At 47.6% G+C, this 17,119-nt stretch overlaps 1 protein-coding gene across 8 annotated transcripts in view; it reads left to right on the forward strand.

Annotated features, from left to right (window-relative positions):
* LOC147436689 (uncharacterized) overlaps positions 1–17,119 on the forward strand; it is a 154,732-nt gene that overhangs the window by 27,600 nt on the left and 110,013 nt on the right. For 4 of the 8 annotated variants that reach the window (XR_015185203.1, XM_086489503.1, XM_086489505.1 and 1 more), the window contains 2 exons: positions 13,951–14,022; positions 14,334–14,405. The exons of 1 other annotated variant lie outside the window; for it this stretch is intronic. Coding sequence is in view for 6 of the 7 variants with exons in the window: in XM_086489503.1 (XP_086345629.1) it covers positions 13,951–14,022; positions 14,334–14,405 (144 nt within the window). In the remaining variant the exon portion in view is untranslated. The remainder of the gene's footprint in view (positions 1–13,950; positions 14,023–14,333; positions 14,406–17,119) is intronic. 3 more of the 8 variants (XM_086489504.1, XM_086489506.1, XM_086489508.1) reach the window with 2 other exon arrangements.

The raw sequence follows: 17,119 nt of genomic DNA on the forward strand, positions 1-17,119 counted from the left end.
TGGGATGTGTCACGTGACATCTACTTTCCAACAAAAGTCACTTAAAAATAATAAGTGAAAAATGTCAAAAATAGGTAAAATAGTCTAAATGCATTGGAAAATTCCCCTGAAGGATTATGATGGATTTTGATGGGAATGCTTATGATCATACTATGTGGAACCTGAGGATATGCATCTATACTAAGTGACTGGGCATGCACGGTCTATGAATAGACTCACAAAAGTGCCAGATCACTTCCTATTCTAGACTGAATGGACTGATTGAACCCTGATCATGCTGTAGCTTGTCCATGGACACATGGGGTTGGATGTGTCACGTGACATCCTCTCCTTTTCAAAGTGAGGTATTGGTACCGAACTGTATGGCGTCGAGGGAGATCTCCAATAGCATTCGGAATCTTGGAAGGGACTCTTCGCCGGCCCACTCTGATGTGTGGGTCGTGCGGTACTTGAACTTCATAAAGGTCTGCAACGCTTGCTTCTTTGGGCTGCGTCGATAGCGACACAAAGTCTTCTGTGGCTCCTTCGATGCTTCAACTTCGTCTAGAGTCCTACTTCTTCCTTCTTCAAGAATCTCCATGGTTGAAATTCCTGAAACCATTTCCAACACAAAACCATGAACATACCCATTCGATGTAAAGTGATTGGAAAGAATCTTGTCTTCCTCAAAGACTGTGCATGCAATGTAGATGAACAAAGAGACGCCAAACCGTTCACCACACACACGCAAACAATGAGATCGAATCTTTCTCTTTTGATCTAGAGCAATCAATTGTGGCAATTCACAACGGAAATGCCCATGCTTGGTGCTCATACTTTCATGTGCTCTTTCTATAAATGTATCATGCCAAGGAAGAGACATGGAATGTGACGTCCTTGAATGCATAATGTTCAGCTTTTCATGAAAAATCCGCATACATCTGTGCTCATTCATGAGTGAAATGTGCTCAACGTACAATATGTCATGCATAGGAAAAGGGATCACATAAAGACGCCGATGAAAATACAAGAACCGATCACGAATGAAACACTCGAAGAATGTGTGCGTATGAATCATGCGAACACATAATACTTCCTGTGAGGGTTCTTTGGACCTAGGCTCGAGAGCGAAGATCGGTTCTTCCTGAATGATCAAATCGTCCTGTGGGGGTTCTTTGGACCTCGACTCGAAAGCCAAGGTCGGTTCTTCGTGATTGATCAAATCTACAACGAGGTTAGCTCCGCTAGAAAATGCATCCACTAACACATCATCCTTGTGAACAATCACATCATCTTCATGCAAATCATGATGCTTGTGAGAAATCACATCTTGATCATGCAAATCATCATGCTTGTGAGAAATCACATCTTGATCATGCAAATCATCATGCTCATCATGAACATCCAAGTCATCATGCATATCATTGGCATTCAAATCATCATCATGCAAATCATTGTCATTAAAATAATCATGCTTCTCATAATCATGCAAATCCTGTGTGTCATGCTTTGGAGAAGAAGAGACTGAGAGAGTCTCCTTCTCCTGATTCTCTTCAATCGGCGCCTGTACATTAGAGAATAGTAGGAAAAACTCTTGCATGCGTTGATCTATCTGTGCTTCACGCTCTAACCGTCTTTCTTTGCGCTCGCGAGCCAATTCGGCTAGTCTTTCTGTGGACTCGCGATCCAATGCTGCGTTTCTTTCTGTGGCCGCCAAGCGTGCTTGCTTGCACTCACACTCTATGGCTGCCTTTCTTTCTTCGTGCCACACTTCTCGTTGTCTACCTTGTCGTACCATCATGTCCATCATTGACTTGACCAAAGCTTCCATAGGAGTTGGTGCAATCCGTGGCGTAGATGGGGAAGGGGGAGGGTCGAAAAAACCTCCTGGTGGGGAAAACTTCGCCTCTCTCATGCTCATCACCTCCAAGCGAACTTCGAAGTATCCATTCTGCTTCGAGCGATGACCATCCACTGAAGTCTTGTGTTCTTGTGGTCTTGGGTTCCTAAGTTCACGAGGAACTTGGGTTCTTGTGGGTCTTGGTCTCGAGAGTCTTGAGGGTCTTGAGGTTCTTCTTTCACTTTCAATCTGTGTTAGAAAAGGATCTTCTCTTCACCCGAGTTCTGCTCTTTTCCACGGGCGCACCCCTTGGCGGCCTTGCGCTCACACCAAGGTTGCTTTTTCCCACCTCACGTCGATTGGCCAGCCGCTAAGTGCACGGCCCGCTCTCAATGAGTGAAAAGAGGCACAAGGGGAGGTTGGACAAGCCCTTCTTTCTTGGGTTTCCTATCACTCTTGAAAAACACGATTAGGAATCGACACGCCCAAGAGAACTTGGGTCACGCGCGACCTCAACAAGCAAAAAGAAATAGTGGTTCTTTCCTTGAGTGATATAGAACACTGCCAAAGCTCTGATACCAATGTTAGGTACAGCGGAATGAATGTTTGCGCTTTGCTCAAGATGAGTGCTCTGAACTGTGCTCAAGGTTCCTTTTATTTTTATGGAAGGGAGAGCCTTCCGTTCTTAATGAGAGAATGCTATGATAAAAAACAAAGTGAATGGACGCTATGTGTGCAAGTGTATGAGACTGAGAGATAGAGAGAGAGAAGAGAGATACGACACCAGAGACGTTGTAAAACCCTCCTCCGAAGGCCCCACTCTCGTCGGCGAGAGTGGTCTACTTATGATTGCAGAATCTGGTACAAATGGAATGCATGAGACTGATGCAAGTCAAGGCTATGTCGACGGTGATGACGAAGTCGACCTAAGGGCTGAAATCTGCAATCTTTCTACTGCTGTCCAAAAACGCTACGGGCTGAAATCTGCTAATCTTCTGTCTGCTGAATTCGGACTCTGTTGGCGACGATGTCGATGGCGACGATGCGACGACGACACGCTGAAAACGCAGATGCTGAAATCTGCGTTTTCCGGGCTGAAACTGTAACCCTTGCGGAAATTGACCGTGCGGCGAGGAACTGTTGCGGGAAGGTGAGATCTGCGAGGTTCGGGACTTGATCTGCGGGTGCTAACTGCTGAAAACTGAAAACGCTGATGGTTCTTGAGTTTCCGTCGCGGAGAATCTGCAAAACGCTAGGGTTGGCTGCAGATGCAAAAACGCTAGGGCTGAAAATCTGCAATTCTGACGCCGGTTGTCTTGCAAATGCAAAACGCTAGGCTGCTCTGATGTCTTGCTGTCGCGGGAATCTGCAAGTGCAAATCGCTGGCTGATCTGGTCCAAAAACGCTAGGCTGTTGCTGTGGAGCAAAAACGCTAGGTCTCTTGGGAGGGTTCTGATGAGAAGTTGCCTGTTGAGCGTATGCTCCTGCTGCCTTTTTTGCCAATTAGTGCTAGTCTAGGTTTGCTTATATACAAACTTACTCAATTTGCCCTATCTACTTTCCAACAAAAGTCACTTAAAAATAATAAGTGAAAAATGTCAAAAATAGGTAAAATAGACTAAATGCACTGGAAAATTCCCCTGAAGGATTCTGATGGATCCTGATGGGAATGCTTATGATCATGCTGTGTGCAACCAGAGGATATGCATCTATATTAAGTGACTGGGCATGCACGGTCTACGAATAGACTCACAGAAGTGCCAGATCAGTTCCTATTCTAGACTGACTGGACCCTGATCATGCTGTAGCTTGTCCACGGACACATAGGGTTGGATGTGTCACGTGACACCTTGGCTCCTCCATTGAAGAAAATCAGGGCTTCTTGATCTTTCACTTTGCCCCAAGCTAGGCAAAGTTCTGTACTTTCATGAATCAGGCTTGGGTCAGTACCCATGCAATCTCGAACCAGTCCTACTTTGATACCATTGTAACAAACTTGGATACCCCAAGTCAAGATTCTACCGCGAGACAACAGAGATTCACTTCAAAAAGTTCACAAAGACGACACGGCCCGGCGTAGTTCCGTGCCAAGAGGTATTGGCTCCAAAGACTTGCGCCCCTTTCGGTATTTCTTTTTATATTAATTTGTGTGCAAAGTACAAGAGAGTCCATGGGTACTCACTCTCAAACTCTGCGTCCAGATGCTCTGAGGACTGAGTCCCAAAGGACTTAATTATTCTTACAAGAGATGCCCAAAGCAGAGCCCGAAAAGTTAAACTCAAAAGCTTCTCAAACTCAAAAGCAACTGTAACCAAAATTTGTCAAATTCAACCAGCGTAATTTCCAAAAATCCATATGTACTGCCACGTTAGCAATTCAGCGCGTTTTGCCGAAATCTGCGACATTAGTAGTCAGCGCAAATTGCGGGCGTCCGTACACCTTGCCACGTCAGCGTGTCGGCGCATGTCACAGGATTGCTTTGCAGGGGGTGTGTATGTATCCGGGGGCCTGCCACGTCACCAGTTTGTGACATGTACAAATCGCTTACGACGCCCATACAATCATTCCTTTTGCAATTGCAAAACTTGATAACAGCTATCGATGCCGACCTCCTGAGCATTATCATCGAGGACTTCAACATCCCACAAACAACCAATACAAGAATTTGCATGGTTTTTTGCAACTATGACAACACCATAGCGCCAATAGAAAAGAACAGATTGAACAAACTTTTAGCACTTCAATAACAAGTGAACTGAGAGAGAAATGAAATGAAATGTTATATTAACGTCTTCAAAAAGCCAAAGTGACCTATGAGACCAGAAAGTTACAATGTGGTGGATCTGATACAAAGTCAGAGTAACAAGATGACAAAATGACAAAATGAAATACTATGGAATCCTGAACTGCTAGGTGTGAACTAAGCAGCTAAACAACTAGCCGGGATAGCTAGATCACAGGAGATCCAGCATCGGTCACTGGCGGATCTCATCAATCTCCTCCATGGTCAGTAGTCTGACCGGGCGTCGTGCATGTCGAGCCAAAGTGATCGGAATCCTCTGATGCAGCCTCCGTCGATGCTGTGTAGTCCTCCTCAGTCGTGGGCGTTTGGATCTCCCCAGCTCAGTCGCTCGGTCGATCAGTGTGCCTCTGGTGTGAGGCGACGAGCTCTGCTGCGGTGTTAACTCCTCCGGGTGTCGAGTGGCAGCTCTAAAGAAGTCTGTGATCTGTCTCTGAGACTGGCTGGCCTCTCCTCATGATGTTCTCTCTGTGTCTGCGTAGCTCGAGCAAAAACAAACCCAGGCATCTCTGATCCTCGTACCGCATGACTCTAGAGAATGGTCCAAAGCCCTCTCTGAACAAGCAATGGAAGCGGCCTCGTATCTCGTAGTAGACAGGGCAGTGGCATGTGTAGTGCAACTCTGTCTTAGGCTCGATGTCACACAGGGGGCATGTCTTGGCCTCTGCTGGTACTCCGTTGTATCTCCCAGTCTCAATCCGCAGCTGGTGTGACGATGTGCGTATCTGGCCACACATCGTATCCCATGAGACAAGTGGGTGTCCATGTAGGGCCTCGTCACAAAACCATCCTCCGTAAGCTGGAGAAGATGCTCTCTGTAGAAAGACATCTTCGTGCCCAGCTCCTGTGCCGGCTGTATCCATGTCCTCTTCGTGTCTAGCTGAGTCAAGTCCAAGCGAATGAGCCTGGTGATCTCGGACTGTGTAAGAGTCACAGACGGCGCATCCAGTGAGTACTGGAAGGGAGGCAATCTGTCTATGCTGACCCCATGCGCCTCAAACCATGATGCCATCTCCCCATACCAGCATGCTGTATCTCCCTGCATGGCTAACTGTCGAGAGGACTCAAGTGCAAGGCGTGCATATCTGTCTCTAGGAAGTTCCCACATGCGGTGTATGAAGGAGACAGATCTGGTGAGCGCCTCAACCACTAGTGGCGGGGCAGCTAGCTCTGCTCGTACAATAGTACGTGGTACTGAGGCTTTGGCTCTAATGAGCCGTGAGATCATAGAGACCAGACGCTTCTCCATGTTCCCCCATCCATCACTGCAGCCTGTCCTCCCGCGATGATCCAATGAAGGTCCCCAAATCTCAGCTCCATAAAGCAATGCAGAAGCCACCAAAGTGTCAAAGAGCCAGAGCTTCGTCCGAGGCTCCTGAAACTGAACCTGTGAACACATCCTTTCCAATCTACCCAATGTTGCATGGGCTCTGCTCTCTCTGCTGCCCTCCTCAATGAAAATGCTGGCCCACTAAAAACCACTCCAAGGTAAGTGTAAGCATCTGTATACTCCACCTTCTCCTCGTTGTATGTGAATGCTGGCGTTGACCTCCTGATCCACTGTGGGGTGGTATTAAATACCATGACCTTGGTTTTACCAAGGTTGACAGACAAGCCACTCTCATGGGCAAACTTATGCAAAGCATCCAAGTGACGTTACATCCCCTCCGGAGAGTCGAAGATCAGCACAATATCATCAACATATAACAATAGTGGAATCCATGTCCCTGCCAGCTGTGCACCTCTATCACCATCTCTCTCAATGTAGTCACAAACCTCATCCACATACATACCAAATAGAGTAGGAGAGAGCGGGCAGCCTTGCTTCACCCCAATAGTGGAGTAAACCGGTGTGGATAGACCCTCTGGGGTGCGTGCATGCCCTACTACTGACCTGTATAATGCCATGACCCCCCAAATGAGCTCTGTGGGTACTCCCATCTGCTGTAATCTGCGCATCAATCTAGCTCTGGGCACTGTGTCAAATGCTTTGCGGAAATACACAAAGCTACAATAGATCCGTCTCCCACGCGATCTGCCCTCCTCAATGATGGCTTTGAGTGTCAAGATATGGTCAAGCATAGAAAAACCCCTCTTGAAACCTGCCTGCCTTGCTGCGCGTATCTCCTCCCTCTCTGCCCATCTACTCAGCTGCTGCTCAAGAATAGATGCGTACAACCGTGCCAATGTGTGTCCAATCATGATAGTGCGATAATTCCCAGGCTCCATAGGGTCTCCTGACTTGAAGATAGGTACAATAGTAGATAGGCTCCAAGTATCAGGCAAGCCCTCACACATGGCACGGTTAAACATAACTGCTAAAAGCTCTGCTAGTAAATCTCTGGCATGCGTGAAATGCTCAGCCACTAAGCCATCATGATCATATGCTCTCCCAGTCCTCATCCTGTCAATGGCCTTCCTCACCATCTCAGCGGTGAAGAAAGCACATGTGTGTGGGCATGGATCGGGGGGGTCGGGAAGGGGGCGCTGCTCAGGAACTGTGTACAGAGATGATGCTTACTGGCCCCAGGCCTCTGTAGAAGTGATGGCAGGGGGGGGAGTGCTCATGAAAGAGCCGCCATGCCGCACGTGAATCCTGACTCAAGAATAGCTGGTATAGATCCTGCTCTAGGCGAGCCAAAAATGTCCTCTTCTTCCACCGCACTAATCGTCGGAAGTCAATCTGTGACTGTCTGTGAGTGATGTCCCCTAAAAGCACCTCCCTCTGAAGTCTAGCTCTAGTGTCTCGGCATTCCTCATCATGCCAACTGTTCTGGGGCATGCTCCCCGAACGGCGTCTCTGCTCAGGCTGGGTATGTGGGTATGCCTCTGCTGCTGCATCATGTAGTGTCTGTGTCAGTATAGTAGTAAGCTCCTCTAGAGGTCGCCCTGGCTCCTCTGTGCACAGGCGTCTATAGATCCCATCTATGTATACAGAGTCCGTCTCCCATGTGAAGGTGTAGCGAGTAGGGACTGCTGCCCGTAGCCTGTGTGCTACACTCAACTGAAAAGAGATGGTCAACGACACAAGAGCATGGTCCACTGCCACACCAACAGGTCTGGGTCCAACCGTGAGATCTTGGATACTAGAAATGAGGCTCGGCTGTGCCATGACATAATCCACGGTGCTGGCTCCATGTTTGTGTGGAAAGCATGTAAAACCCCCCGCAGCGGGAAATCTCTGTAGGCCATTCAAGATGGCCAATCCATGTGCAGTCCCCATGTCTATCAAGTATCCTCCATACTCAGTGTGTTCTCCACCCTGTGATAATCTGAATAGGCCCGTCTCTGCAACATCCAACTCTCTCAGCATCTCCTCTGAAGTATCATAAAATACTGTCTGATGATGGGCAGTCCTAGCATTGAAATCCCCTAGAATGATGATGTCACCATGTAACCGGCCTGTTCAATCCAAAAAGGGCGGTAGACTTTACTTCAAACCTTGATTTAGCTTTCACCCATTATTAGTCGTCTATTTTACCTGTACTTTCAAGACACAACACGGGGGAAAGGGATACAGGCTGCTAGATTGCACCTGTATGAGTAGACCAACACCAGATTGGCCCCTAACTTAGGCGCCCCTTTCGGTATTTCTTTATTCTTCAAAAGAGGGAATAAACGTTGTGAATCCCTACAAGCTGCCCCGCACAAACTCGGCTGAATTTCCATTGTTCCAGCCCGATTTCGACAGCATAAATGTACTAGGACACTTCACAGTCAGTATTCCCACGCATTGACTGACTTTCCCGACGCATACGGGCACTTTGCAAAACCTGGCGAGAATCTGCAGCACGCTGAATTCTCTGTTTTCAGCCCTGAAAATGCGTCAGATCACCTGTACAGCGGTCCCCTTGCGTCCCCGAACCTCCTGGGGGTATTAGGGTCCGTTTAGGGCCAAAACCCTAAACCTGCAAAAATACACAGCAGGCTGTAATTCACTGTTTCGGGCTCTGTTTCGCGTGCCGGTCGCATCCGTAGCAAGTCCTCGAGCTCCCGCACCTTTAGGGCTACTTGCCCTTTGAATCGGACGAGATTTCTGGCGTGAAACCTCTCCGAATTCACATGTACCTGCGGGGGGATTAGCAGCTAGCTAATCCAGTACCTGTACAAGAGGCTCTTGCCTCGGCAATCGCGCATGAACCCACACAACTGTACATTGGTCAAATGAAGAGCCCACTAGAGGGGCATAACATACTGCCAAAGGGGAGAGAGAGGGCAGTGCGTATCGTGCAGGGCATCACTCGTGGCACCGCACTGTGCATAAGAGGGAAAGCAAGCACTCCATAGCTCTCAACCCGTGACAAAACTGAAAATGAGGCTCTCCCCCTCCTAAATTCAGCGCCAACTCTTGTTGCATGAGGCAAGTGCACCAGAAGGTGCCACTTGGCACATTTATAAGCATTTTCCCGTTTCGGGGTTGCCGCCTATACTGGACTCCCTCTGGACAGTTCTACACTAGCTATGCAATGGAGGGCAGTTAGATTTCCCGAGGGGTGTTTCCAAAAAGTGAAAGTAAATAGATAATAAGAAAGAAATCAACAAAAAGGATAGATAGTAGTCACACGCTGGTGACACACCATCTCTAGAGAACTCCCATATGTCATCATCCAAAATAGAGAAGGGGGACTGTCCTCTGGGTGGTGCATAAACTGACGTACTCGGGGGAAAGTAGCAAATAGCAATGTAGAGATATCTGCCCGTCTCTGCTCTCAATCTCACCCACATTCACCTAGCTTGCTCATCCCTGCTGGCTATATGTATCAATGGCTGCAACTCCTCCTTGAATAACACTGCCACTCCTCCTGAGCCCCGCCCTTTGTGCTCTGATCGTCTCCTGTCTACAAGCTGTCTCCCATCTATATCCACTAATGTGAGGCATAGATTGCCACGGGGCCTGATGTGTCTCAGAGTAGAAGACAATGTCTCTTCCCGTAAAACTATCCTCAAAAGCACCCGCACCCACATCAAGGCGCATAGATCCATTACAATTCCAGGTGGCAACTTTGAGTGTGGTCCCATAGGTCTCGCAGCGTCATGTGGAGCGCCGCTCTACAATCACCACCCGGCCATCTCTGTAGAAGGCCGTCTTTCCCTTCTCCCTTGCCGCTTGAATCTTTGGCATTACCTCTCTCATATGCACAAGCTGTGTGAGAGTGAGGTCATCTCCAAGGAATATGCCAGTTTTCTTTAGTGTAGGGCGCTTCTTCAAGAAGTCCTTCTTTGTCTCCATGGATGGGAAACGGATGATTAAAGCTCTCCCTTTTGAAGTCTCCCCATTGCCTTGTGTCTTCTTCCCTACCTTCCATGCCTTTGTATGAGTAGCCTCACTACCCATCATGTGGAGAAGTTCTTCGACTTCCCCTGCCACATCATCTTGGTCTTTTAGACCGGTTACTCTTACATGCAAGGCTCTAGTTTTCCTTCGCTGCTCTTCTTCTAGAGTCATGTTGATGATTGTAGGAGTGGGAACGGATGTGGTTTCTTTCCCTTTCCCTTTCTTAGCGACTTCTATCCATTTCTCGGCCTCATCCGCCTTCTTCTGCGTCTTCGTGATCACATCCATCCACGAAGACGTCTTTACCACCTTCTGCTTCTCCTCCTCTGTGATCATCCGTACCTACTCCTTAATGACCTTGATCTCCTCTATCACCGAGGGTTGGAATTCCCCTTCTTCCAGTCCACTGCTTACTCTATCCGCAAGCTCTCGCTTGAGGGCTGTGACCTCTTCTCTAAGTGCTTGTAGCTCTGCGTGCAAGTCCTCTTTCTCCTTCTTCCATTGCGCACCTTCGTTGAGGAACATTTGAAGAAGGTTGGCCTTCTCTTTCCACCATCCCTCCGTCTCTGCTTTCCATTCTTTCATCTCCCTTTCCATTTGTGTTATCCGCTTGTTTGTAAGCACAAAGGTTGCCTTCGTATGGGGCTTACATATTGGCGAAACGATCATGGCCTCCATTAGCGATGCGGGTATAGCTCGACGCCCTGGCTCGGCTGAGTCCAGGCGGAGAAGTAATAACCACAACCCGAATGCGGGTATATGCACTACCACAGCCCACTGCGGGACACTCAGTCTGCTCTGCCAAATATCCAGAGGCTCAGCCCCATTTTGGTTTATTCAAGATACTTGCACCATGTGAATATATTTGTTGTCCTCAATTATGCATACATAATATAGCTGAAAATCTGTCTGCTGAGAGAGAAGCAATTCTGGAAATTCTATGCCTGCTGAAAATCTGATAGGTCTGAAGATCTGTAACCTGATCCTGCTGTTTGGTTTTGGCTGACAGTCTGTACGTACCTGCTGTTTTTTTTTTTGGTGCTGTTTCTGTTAATAAAGTGCAATGTGCAGCACTATGTAGTAATGATGCAATGCAGGTGTGTGTGTGACGACATATTGTATGAATATTGTGCAGTGAAAGTGTTTTGTGCTGCTGCTGTGTGTCAAGACTATGGTTGGGTGTGATGGGGGTGAAATGTGCAGGTGATGGGAGCAATGGGCAGCAACAAAAATGGTGAGAGAGAGAGTCGTGCTTTGCGGTTCCTGTTTGTACACTGTTGTAGAAGCTGCACGAGACCTTGGCCGTTTGCTGCCCACTGCACGTCAAACGTTAACCTTAGGTTGACGTGGATTTTTTAGCGCAAATAAACCTGCAGTACCCGCGTGCGTAGCCCTCCACTTGCCTGCGGACGTGTTTTGTTGACCTTCTGTGGAGAGCGCTGCCTGGATGAGAGAGAGAGAGAGAGAGAGAGAGAGAGAGAGAGAGAGAGAGAGAGAGAGAGAGAGAGAGAGAGAGAGAGAGAGAGAGAGAGAGAGAGAGAGAGAGAGAGAGAGAGAGAAATGAAATGAAATGTTATATTAACGTCTTCAAAAGGCCATAATGACCTATGAGACCCGAAAGTTACAAAGTGGTGGATCTGATACAAAGTTAGAGAGAGAGAGAGAGAGAGAGAGAGAGAGAGAGAGAGAGAGAGAGGGGCGGAGTTCCACCCCAAGAGACCACTAGCCCCAAACTTTGGTGCCCCTTTTGGTATTTCTTTATATTGCTTGAAGTCAGTACATTGCCAGTACTCCACCCTCTGCACCTTCGTAGTGAAGGATGATAGAGAATGAGCCCTTGGCTCATATTTTAAAGGCCCTTGGCCACGAAAAGGAGTTACATGAAAAGCTTCAAACTCAAAAGCAATTGCTCCAAAAGCTGGCGCCCAAAATCTGTCAGCGCAAAATCCGGCAATCCATACAGCTCGTCAGCGCAAAATCCTGAACTGTCCGTACAGTTTGCCACGCCATCATATGAGCGCAATTTCCGGGTCTTCCATACAAGTGCCACGTCATCACGTTTTGATGCATCTTCTGTCTGTGTGAGTAGGTCTGCTTTATTTGAATAGTCTTGTGTCACTGGGGCCCCATCGAACGGGGTGCCATAAGTTGGTGGGAATTGGTCTTTAAAGTAGGCCACTCAGCAAGATTTTTCGAGTTGGTAAAATTTCTTCTGTTGCTTCTAGGGTTTAGGCCCTTTTCCCGGGTATTTGCAGGTTGGCTCCGTTCTTCAGTGGCTTGACACTACAGGAGTTTGTGACATTTGGTCCAATTGTACTAAAAAACAAACAACAACAATGTAGAATTCAATCCTTGACCATAGTTACAACTATATACTATTTAATTCTTGCCCATATTTGGGTGAGAAACTCAAGAGCGTATTCCATTAGTGCCACAAGATTTTGCTTTTGCTGTGATTACTTATCAACATGCATACTGCTCCCAAAATAAGCAACAACCTAGATGGGGCCTTGTACCTCCTCCTCCTCGCCAAGATTAACAACATCCCAATCCTCCATCGCAGCCATCAGGAACCCAATCCATCTCATGATATACAAGATAGCATTATTTCAGATTCACACTCTCCTTACAAAACTCTTGTATCTCTCTTTTGAATGCAATGACATTTCCATAATGTGGATTCACTCGTAGCATTTCAAACTCAACTCCTTGTATTGTTGTCTTGTGGATTGCAAATACATGTCAATGGGCAGGCCTCGTAGTTTTCATCACTTGTTACCTTGAAATCTTCTCTGTAATAAAATAGACCAGCCTTCTGTAGAAACAACATAAAACCAGATAAATTCATTCAGTGTTAAATGCCTTCGATGATCGAGGGGGCCATGGTGTTGAAAACGTTTCGAGCAACAGACACATTGGCGGGGTGCTGAGAGTAGTATGCAACGATACGGGAGGTGTTGCTGAACCAAGGAACAGTGGCTTGGCTATCACGCATTGAGGTGGGGGTCCTTCCTACTCTCACAATTTCAGTGCAGGCATTGGACGAGGCAGGTGCGGAGAGTCCGGCAAATACAACGATGCAGAGGATTCTCTTTTCAGTGCGAGCTATGGCCATGGAGCCCCCAAAGGAAGCCCTTTCAACGCAGGTTTTCTTGGTCGTGGAGGCTCTCACAATAGCTCGCCCGGAGCTCCCTTTGTTGGCTCATCTGAAGGGAGGGGTTTAATAATCTGAACCAGACCGAGATCCACTCTGTGAACAATGGTCCCTTGTTTTCCAATGTTTCTTTTGGCAGAGAATCTGTTTCTCGCATTCAAGGAGAAGATCTTAAGCCACAGCAAAGGCCTGCTCTAAATCTTGGTTCCGGTGGTTTTGGCAAAGGTAGGCCTGTTGAAAACAATGATGCACTGTCTGAAGACATCTTCTCACCAGACCACAGGGGTGGTACCCTCTCCAGTTGGTCCAAATGGGATCAAAAGTTGGGTAAAGTGGAGGACAGAGAGGACACAAGAGGACACGAGAGGCAAACAAAAGGTATGCCCAACAGCATTTGTAGTTGGTGCGTGGAACTTGGTGTCGGTTCATGCAATGTTCTCCTATCTGCCAAAGAGACAATCTTATGTATTTCTTGCTCTCTCTAGCTGCTTGGGCTAGTTGTGGATCCTATGCGCTAAGAAGCTTATACTTAAAACATTCTGATAGGTTAGGTTGCAGCATTTACTGACACCTATTTTGGAACTCACATTGTTATAGCATATCCACACGATGGGACTTTAGCTATGCAGCCTTTAGATTGATGCGAAATGTCCTCTAAATTCGAGTTATGCGAGGTTTAGTTTGTTGGTGGCTATCCTTGTTTTCCTGAGGGTTTATAAGATAGCAGGGACAAGGTGCTTGGTCAGCTCACATTTTTGTTCGTACCATTTGCACATGATGGAGCTGATGGGCTGCATATCATTGTAATTATTGAGTTTCTTGAGCTAGTGAATCCAAGTCTCATTTAAAGTTTAATTGAGCTTGTTTAGCTTATATTGCTGGTTGTGTATTTCTGAATGCAGCGTTGCAGTCCCAAGGGATTGCACCATCTTTCCAAGCTGCTCCTCCATACCAGGAGCCTCCAAGTTCACCTGGTAAGGGCTGAACGTTCCTTCTGATTGCCAGGTATTTGTGTATATTTGTGAGCCTTTGCATGTAGCATGCATTTTTAGTGGGGTGGTTGTTATATGTACCCATGAGGGAGGTGACAGTTGTACAGCATTGTGATTGATGAGAATCATGTGTTTATGAGTCTAGCTTTATGAAAATTGAATGTATGTGAGGTTTAGTTTGGTTATACAAGGGTAGCTATGCCTGTTTTCATGAGGGCTTAAGAAGACAGCAGGGACAAGGTTCTGGCTGAGCTCACAGCCTCACAGTGCCATTTGTAACTTTCTTAATGCAGCATTTCAATCTTCAGGAAATGCATCACCGTTCCAAGCCGTGCCTCCACAACATCAGCCACCAAGCCCACTTGGTAAAGACTGAACCTTTCTTCCATCTATGCAAGGTTTTTGGTATAATTGTGGATATTTTCCATGTAGCATGCATATTTTGAGCTGAGCTTGAAGGAGAGATGAGAGGAACACAAGATATGGGGACAAACACATAGAGAGGGAGTAAGAGATGTAAAGAGTTTCACCTCCCGTCTGTGGTGGCTTTTATATCTCCCCGCTAGAGCATTCGAGAGGGAATGAGGGCTAATTTGTGATTGTGCCTAGCCATTGATTATTCTCTCCAGCCTTTGTTGCTATGTGTACGCCCTACCTATACTATATAGGCTGTTTCTGACCCTATATTCTAGGTTATTGTAGGGTCCATGTCCTCCTTTTGGGTTCACTTGCCCCCCTCCAGCATATGAAAGGGAGTGAGGGCTAAGTTGTGGCTGTGCCTGGCAGCTGAGTATCCTACCCATAGGATGTCTCTAGGCTGGACCGTGTATTCTAGGTTATTGTAGGGTCCGTGCCCTCGATTGGGGGTCACTTTCCCCCCTGCCAAAACAACAAACTCCTTTCATTCTTTTGCCAGGTTATAGGTGATTTGTGTGGATTCAGGAAGCCCGGATGTTTCCCTGTATAAACAATCCTAGGGACCACCCCTTTTATCTTTTTTTATGCAGTTATATGCTAGCTTTTTGGGTGAGATGATACCTGGTGCCTGCGCTCCCCCGCCCCCTGCCCCCCGGAAAATTTGGTCGCTATGTAAATGCATGGCTTAATATAACTCCATTTGGGAAAACCGGAACAATACAGAAATGCTACACATCCTGAAACCTCCATCGGTTTCCCCTTGGTGAAGAGAGGTGAGTGTAATCACGGGTTAAAGACGGGGAGGTTGTAGATGAGGGTCCATAGCCTCCACACTCCCAAATCAGCCCCAAACTGGAGAAAAACCAGGAAATAACAGCAAGCTTCTTCTCTCTCAATCAAGTCCAAAGCGGCTGCGAATCAACCCATACCGAGCATCCAAGGTGGTTGTGTCACCGAGGGCTCTGATACCACGTCTGAATATGCAGCGGAATGAAGACGAGAACTGGTTTTCAATCCGGTGGACACCTCGACTCTGATCTGGCTCGACTCCAATAGTCCTGTGACACAAGAGAACATGTGCAATTCCACATGAATGACCAAGGCAAGGGTGGAGAAGAGAGATCATTGAGGCAGAAGGAGACATGACATCTGTGAGAGAGAGAGAGAGAGAGAGAGAGAGAGAGAGAGAGAGAGAGAGAGAGAGAGAGAGAAATGAAATGAAATGAAATGTTATGGTAACGTCTTCAGAAGGCCAGAACGACCTATGAGACCAGAAAATTAAAGTCAGAGTAACAAAAATGACAGAATAAAAATGCTATGGAATCTGAAACAGCTAGGTGTGATCTAAGCAGATAGGTGGGATAGCTAAATCACAGATCACAAAAGATCCAGCATCGGTCGCTGGCGGATCTCATCAATCTCCTCCATGGTCAATAGCTTGACCGGGCGTCGTGCATGCTGGGCCAAAGTGATCCTAATCCTCTGATGCAACCTCTGTCGATGCTGTGTAGTCCTCCGCAGTCGTGGGCGTCTGGATCTCCCTAGCTCGGTCGCTCGGTCGATCAGTGTGCCTCCAGTGTGAGGCGGCGAGCTCTCCTGTGGTAATAGCTCCTCCGGGTGTCTAGTGTCTGCTCTAAAGAAGTCTGTGATCCGTCTCTGAGACTGGCTGACCTCTCCTCTCATCAGGCTCTCTGTGTCTGCGCAGCTCGAGCAAAAACAGGTCCAAGCATCTCTGATCCTCGTACCTCATGACTCTGGAGAGTGGTCCGAAGCCCTCTCTGAACAAGCGTGGAAGCGGCCGCGTATCTCGTAGTAGATGGGGCAGTGGCATGTGTAGTGCAACTCTGTCTCAGGCTCCAGGTCACATAGGAGACATGTCCTGGTACTCTGCTGGTACTCTGCTGTATCTCCCAGTCTCGATCCGCAGCTGGTGTGAAGATGTGTGTATTTGGCCAATAGCACATCGTATCCCATGAGACAAGTGGGTGTCCATGTATCTAGGTCTCGTCACAAAACCCTCCTCCGTAAGCTGGAGAAGATGCTCTCTATAGAAAGCCATCTTCGTGCCCAGCTCCTGTGCTGGCTGTATCCATGTCCTCCTGATGTCTAGCTGAGTCAGGTCCTGGGTAATCTTGGACTGTGTGAGTCAGAGAGGGTGCATCCAGTGAGTACTCAAAGGGTGGCAGTCTGTCTATGCTGAACCCATGCGCTTGAAACCATGATGTCATCTCCCCATACGAGCATGTTGTATCTCCTTGCATGGCTAACTGTCGAGAGGACTCAAGTGCAAGGCACGCATATCTGTTTCTCGGAAGTTCCCAGATGCGGTGTATGAAGGAGACATATTTGGTGAGCGCCTCAACCACTAGTGGGGGGGTAGCTAGCTCTGCTCGTATTGGCACGTGGTATTGAAGCCTTGGCTCTAATGAGCCGTGAGATCATAGAGACTAGTGGCTTCTCCATGTCCCCCCATCCATCAGTGCGACCTGTCCTCCCATGATGGTCCAATGAAGGTCCCCAAATCTCAGCTCCATAGAGCAATGTAGAAGCCACCAGGGTGTCAAAGAGCGAGAGCTTCGTCCGAGGCCTTTGAAAGCATGTGAACACATCCTCTCCAATCTACCCAATGCTGCATGGGCTCTGGTCAATCTAGTCTCTGCTG

This window comes from Adiantum capillus-veneris, chromosome 18 (genome assembly GCF_014529385.1).
Source record: "Adiantum capillus-veneris isolate H3 chromosome 18, ASM1452938v2, whole genome shotgun sequence".
Lineage (NCBI taxonomy): Eukaryota > Viridiplantae > Streptophyta > Polypodiopsida > Polypodiales > Pteridaceae > Adiantum > Adiantum capillus-veneris.